The following is a 6,746-nucleotide window of genomic DNA, read 5'->3' as shown; positions in this document are numbered from 1 at the left end:
AGTCCGTTTGATAGGCACCAAGGTTCCCAGTTCATCGTAAGCCACCATCGCTTTCAGCACGCACGTTAATATCCAATTAAGGGTCCTGGTGGGGGTCACCTTAGAGTAATCCACATCGGCGAGAGGAACTTCCTATCTGCGATAAAACTAACTGTGAGGAAGTTCCAAACTAGTAACTCATTGATATAACGCTCTCCTTCCTAGTAGCTGGCGTTGTGCTGCCTTGCGTGGCACAGAAGCTCCTCTCCCTCACTCTGATACTTTTCAAACTTTGTTCTGAGCTGGAAGGGAGGGAGGGAGGACTATATACTGCCTCCCTCCCCCCCGGGGGGCGGAGCTATAGCTAGAGTGCCCGCCCCCTAGTTGTGGCCCCGCCCCCACGGGGGACTGTGTTGTGTGAGAGTGTTCATGTGTGTCTGTCTGCTGCTGCGTGGCGTCATGTGAGGCGTTCAGAGGGACGGCGAAAACACTACCCAAAACAGTAGTGAGAAACAGGAGGTCACCGAGGGGAAGCCACAATACAGGCTTTTTCTTGGAAGAAACACAGACTTGTCGCGCTGGTCTATGAGGGCCAGGTCACCCAGAGAGAGAGAGATCTGAGCCAGGAGCCAATCACATTGTGGTTTACATCAGCTCATGTTAACAGTGAGTCTGTCCAGCAAGCCATGAGGCAGAGTCTGCAGAACACACTCAGCGTCTTAGAGAAATGTTTAGTGAACAGTTTAGTTCCAATGTGTCGAGCACACAGTGGGACGCGACCCCATGACCACCATTGATCTGATCCATAAACCCTGTCGTTTATATACATCACATGCTCTTTATATCCTATGTTTACAGTTTCTGCGTGTTGCATCTAACGTAAGTAACACTAAATCTAAACTGATGTCCTAAATAACATTGCCAGTATTATTCACACCATGCATCCTCTGATCATCTATAGAACAACATAAAGTAACTATGGATAAATAGATACAGTAGATAGATAGATAGATAGATAGATAGATAGATAGATAGATAGATAGATAGATAGATAGATAGATAGATAGATAGATAGATAGAAAGATAGATAGATAGATAGATAGATAGATAGATAGATAGATAGATAGATAGATAGATACGTAGATAGATAGATAGATAGATAGATAGATAGATAGATACGTAGATACGTAGATAGATAGATAGATAGATAGATAGATAGATAGATAGAAAGATAGGAACTTTATTAATCCCTCTGGAAGGTTCCTTCAGGAAATTGTACTTCCAGCAGCAGCAAACATCATGTTACAAATAGAATATCAGTAAAGAACATTCAATATAAATTTTAACATTAAATATAAATTTTATAGTACAAAATACAAAATGCTAAATGCTAAACATATGTAAATGGTTCTGTCGTTTCACCGGTTCATGATGCTTGAGTGAGTCAGTCCCTGCGTAGGTTGTGTGTGTGAGCGTTGTGGTGTGTGTGAGCGACGTGGGAGAGGGTGTCACACGGTCTGTTTGTTCTTCACTTCAGACGAGGGGAGCCATCATGGGCCCGTTTAGCATACGAACAGGGACCAGTGACTGTGTGTGTGTGTGACGGCAAACTTCTAATTGATCACCGTCAATTAGAATATGAATATCGCCCTGAGACCACTCCCACTCCCAGTCTCGGCTGAAACCTGTTTATTGGGGCGCAGGTCAGACCCTGTTGATTGGAGTGTTTAGCAGTTCAAACGGGTTGACTTCAGAGGGGCTGGTTTCACCGGGACTGGGGGTCTCTGGGAGGGGACAGGGGTCCCTTGGGGTGGGGGGGGGGGGGGGGGACAAAGGACCTGGTCTCTGTCTGCAATGACCTGGACATGGGCGTGAGCTGGACAACACAGACACGTACACACCAGAGATGGAAATTAACTTTTTTGCCCACCAGCCACTCATCTTTTTTACCAGCCACTTTTTATACGCTATATATTTTTTAATATATGCGTACATTTTAAACAATATAATAGTAACAATAGATAAGAAAAGTGTTTTTCATACACATCAGTTGGTGTTACGATGACAAGTTTGGGGATAATTCATCTATACAAAGTATTTTCATTAAAAAACGAATTGACATATTAATAATAAAACAACATGCATGGCTACACCATCATAAGTCAATAGGAACATTTGTTTTTTTGTATTTACATGTGACTGCATACAAATGTGTCCACACAGACATGGTAACTGACGTATGATAGTAAGCATTATATGCCCTTAACACTAATATTCAGAAGAAAATATGTGTGGCATTCAGTCCAATGCTGAAAATATATCTGTGGCATTCAGTAGGCCAATGCTGTGGTAAAGTGTGTAAAGTATGACCAAGTGTTTCTTTCTGTTCAATAGATAGAACTTTATCAATCCCCTGTAGGAGAAATTTGTTAATGTTTGTCCCTATAAAACAATAATGGTAAAATAATAAATACAAAACACGACGGTAACTGAGTAGGTCAAACCGTCCAATCTGAAGGCTCTACTTAACCACTCCCCCTACTCACTTCCACCAATGCGAAGCGAACAGAACTGAGTAGGGGAGGGCGTAGCCTAACTAGTTTGTGAACGACCCAGAGAAACGCAACTCAAATTCAATGTGAACATATATGAGGCTTTAATAAAATCCCGGACGATTTTGAAATTCCGACACACATTTTTTAAAAGTGTGTCAAAAAGAGGGCATGTCCGGGCAAAAGAGGACGTCTGGCAGTGGTTACCCTACGTGTGGCGTGTGAGCATGTGCATGGGTTGAATTGCGTGTGTCTCACGCCGAACGCATGAGACTTGAGAGCCCTGTTACCGATATTATCCCGGATATTGACAGTCGCAGTTCAGCAAAAGAGGCGTAGAGGAAGAAGGGGCCCGGATGTTGACAGTAATGGTTGTGGAACTGTGCAGCGCCGTATAACGAATGTATTAGATATGCAAATTTGATCGGACCTGACTGGCAAGTATTACCCGCCACAGTGGCGGGTGAAGTGACACAATTCACCCGCCACCATACAAATCCACCCGCAAATGGCGTGTGGCGGGTGTTAATTTCCATCCCTGGTACACACACAGACATAACCATACACATGCACACACAGACATGCAGACATGCAGACATACACACACACACACACACACACACACACACACACACACACACACACACACACACACACACACACACACACACACACACTGTGGCCCTGTGGAGAACACAGGCCCGTGTAGTATAGAGAGAGGGTCGGGGGGGGGGGCACACTGCGCCGTAGGACTGCATCTGAGCAGACGATGTAAAGGTGTGTGAGGGGGGCCGAGATGAGGTCCATGAAGACGGACGGCCGTGGACGGACGGACGGGCTGTCGGTTAACGCCGGGGGGATTCGCGACTTGAGGGCAAATGGATGAGGTCTGCTGTGTTCCCCCCCCCCCCCCCCCCCCCCCACAGACACACACACACACACACACACACACACACGTGTGTCAACACGGAGGCGTGAAGATGGACACACACAAACACACAACCACCCCATGCAGAGTGTGAGAGAACGAGTGTGTACGTCTGTGTGAGTGTGAGAGGAGTGCATGTGTGTGTTTGTGTGCATGTGTGTGTGTGTGTTTCTTTGCATATGTGACTGTGTACGTGTGTGTGCATAATGGGTTTGTGTATTCGTGTGTGTGTGTGTGTATTTGCGTGTGGGTGTGTGTGTCTGTATGCATGTGTGCGTGCGTTTGTGTGTGCATATTTTAGTGTTTGTGTGTGCGTGTGTGTGTGTCTGTGCATGTGCGTGTATATGTGCATGTGTGTGTGACTGTGTGTGTGTGCGTCTGTGTGTTAGTGTGCGAGTGTGTGCGTGTCTGTGTGTATTACTGTTTGAATGTGTGACTGTGTATGTGTGTATATGTGTGTGTGACTGTGTGTGTGTGTGTGTGTGTGTGTGTGTGTGTGTGTGTGTGTGTGTGTGTGTGTGTGTGTGTGTGTGTGTGTGTCAGGACCCCAGCCAGGTGCTGGCGTGTCTCTGGGGGGGGGGGCTACCACCAGGTGGTCCTGCTGTCCGTCCGCTCTGAGGTGTCCGCTCCCGGAGTCCAGGAGCCGACACCTCGGAGCGGACGACCGGAACACACCCAGCCTCTCTGCACTGACAACCAGCACTGATAACCAGCACCGACGACCAGTACAGAAAACCAGTACTGACAACCAGTACTGACAACCAGTACAGAAAACCAGTACTGACAACCAGTACTGACAACCAGTACAGAAAACCAGTACTGACAACCAGTACAGACAACCAGTACAGAAAACCAGTACTGACAACCAGTACAGACAACCAGCACTGACAACCAGTACAGAAAACCAGTACAGACGACCAGCACCGACCAGTACAGACAACCAGCACAGACAACCAGTACAGAAAACCAGTACAGACAACCAGCACTGACAACCAGGACAGACAACCAGTACCGATAACCTGCACCGATAACCAGCACTGAAAACCAGCCCTGATAACCAGTTATGATAACCAGCCCTGATAACCATTAACCAGTACTGATAACCAGCCCTGATAACAGATGACTGTCCCTCCTTCCCTCTCTTTAAAGCTCATCTCAAGACCTTTCTGTTTCAACAACACTTCTCTTCCACCACTGCATGGGCCCTCTCTATATATCATTTATTAACACTTTTATTTGTGTCGTTGTACTTCGTGTTGTGCGCTCTTATGAACCCGCGAAGCGACCTTGAGCGTGAGAGAGGCGCTATAGATCGTTATTAGATAACCTGAAGAGCTGAACACCGGTCTGAGAATGCATGCGGCGTGTTTAGTCTGCCCCACGCGTCTGCTGGGAACCAGACAGACTCGGGGTGGGTTCACGACGTCTGACTGGGGGAACCGCACAGACACATGATAGAAGCAGTCTGTCCCGTGAGAGGAGCGAGTGGGGGAGAGGGGGGAGAGAGGGGGTGAGGCGGGGAGTGAGTCTGTGTGTGTGGGGGGGGGGGGGGGGGGGGGGGAGGGCGTTTGTTGTGGGTGTCTGCTCGTCCCGGCGGAGTGTGTAGCGGGTTAGTCACTGAACGGGGCGATGCCTTAGTCAGTTAAACTGTTGGAGGGGGGGGGGGGCTCTATTAAACTAGAGAGTGAAAACATGAACGGGCCTGAGAGCCCCCCCCCCCCCGCATCGATACACACACAAACACACACACACACACACACACCCACGGTCGTGAAGCGACAGAGTGTGGGCGTAGATGAAAACATAAATACGATACCAATAAAACACAAAGCTAGACAAAGTCTACACAGACTGATGAGACCCTGCACGCACACACACTACTACTGCACTCTCTTCTTCATGCTTTGTCTGTCTCGCTCTAAAAAAAAAAGGAACACACTCTCTCTATGTCTCTCTCTCTCTTAATTAACAAACACACACACTCTCTCTCTCTAAATTAACACTCTCTCTGTCTCTGTCTCTCTAAATGAACACACTCTCTCATTAGGCTTCTCTGTCTCTCTCTTTCTCTCTAAATTAACACTCTCTCTGTCTCTCTCTTTCTCTCTCCGTCTCTCTCTCTCTGAATGAACACTCTCTCTCTTTCTTCCTCTCTCAATCTGTCTCTCTCTCTAAATGAACACTCTCTCTCTCTCTCTCTGTCTCTGTCTCTCTTAATGAACACACTCTCTCATTAGGCTTCTCTGTCTCTCTCTTTCTCTCTAAATTAACACTCTCTCTGTCTCTCTCTTTCTCTAAATGAACACACTCTCTCTCTCTCTATTTCTCTCTCTGTCTCTCTCTCTCTGAATGAACACTCTCTCTCTTTCTTCCTCTCTCAATCTGTCTCTCTCTCTAAATTAACACTCTCTCTCTCTCTCTCTCTCTCTCTCTCTGTCACAGAGCTGCAGGCTCTAACAGCGACCGCTGAAGGCAGACGCGGGGGTATTGAGTCACGCAGACGTGATCCACCCACCGTCTCACCCCTACACAGCCTATGCCGTGCCGGGGACAGATGGGGCCCCCGAGGGGCCAGAGGTGACTTAGCCGTGCGTCCCCTGCACCACTGCACGCAGGGCAGTGGGTGGGAAGGCTCGTCATCACACAGACCAGCCCAGACAGCTGCCGGGGCCCATGAACAGTCTGGCTGCACCGGGGACAACACCGCCCCCTGCTGGTCACGCTGAGCGGGCCGGAGCTGACCTGCGGGGAAAGCCCTCAGACCTCGGGGGGTCCTGCTGTCCTTCTGTCCTGGTTCTCCAAATAGAAAGGCGTTTTCCTCCCGGTCCCGGGGGCTTAATTGGTGACAGATTGGGCTATTTTTGGGGGACGAGAGTGGGGAGGAATGCCGGGCGTGAGTGGTGAGAGCGCGATGGCCGTGAGTCATGGAGCTCATCTCAAACACACAGCGACTGTCAGCCCCGGTGGAAGGGCCTGGGAACCTGTCAGGAGACCCGAGAGGGAAGGGAAAAACACGCCTCTGCACCGACCTGACTGACACGGTAATACCTACAGGGCCAGGAGGAGTAGACAACACTGTCTACGCTGTCTACACTAAGCTCTCCCCTGGAACACTGAAACACACGGTAATACCAACAATACAATGTCAGCTAGGAGCATGACAAACACTGTCTACACAAACCCGTCCCCTGAAACACACGGTAAAACCAGCAAGGCCAGAAGAAGAACAACACTGTCTACACTAACCTGAAATACACGCTTATATCAACAATATAAGGACAAGAACA

General features: G+C 48.4%; 1 protein-coding gene across 1 annotated transcript in view; it reads right to left on the bottom strand.

Annotated features, from left to right (window-relative positions):
- Positions 1-260, bottom strand: part of net1 (neuroepithelial cell transforming 1) — a 9,583-nt gene extending 9,323 nt beyond the window's left edge. The window contains exon 1 of the mRNA XM_056589194.1: positions 1-260. This exon is cut by the window's left edge and continues 45 nt beyond it. Within this exon, the coding sequence (XP_056445169.1) occupies positions 1-48 (48 nt within the window). The 5' untranslated portion in view covers positions 49-260.
- Between the last annotated feature and the right edge of the window lie 6,486 nt (positions 261-6,746).

Source organism: Gadus chalcogrammus, chromosome 4 (genome assembly GCF_026213295.1).
Source record: "Gadus chalcogrammus isolate NIFS_2021 chromosome 4, NIFS_Gcha_1.0, whole genome shotgun sequence".
Lineage (NCBI taxonomy): Eukaryota > Metazoa > Chordata > Actinopteri > Gadiformes > Gadidae > Gadus > Gadus chalcogrammus.
This window is presented reverse-complemented; position numbering and strand designations above follow the sequence as displayed.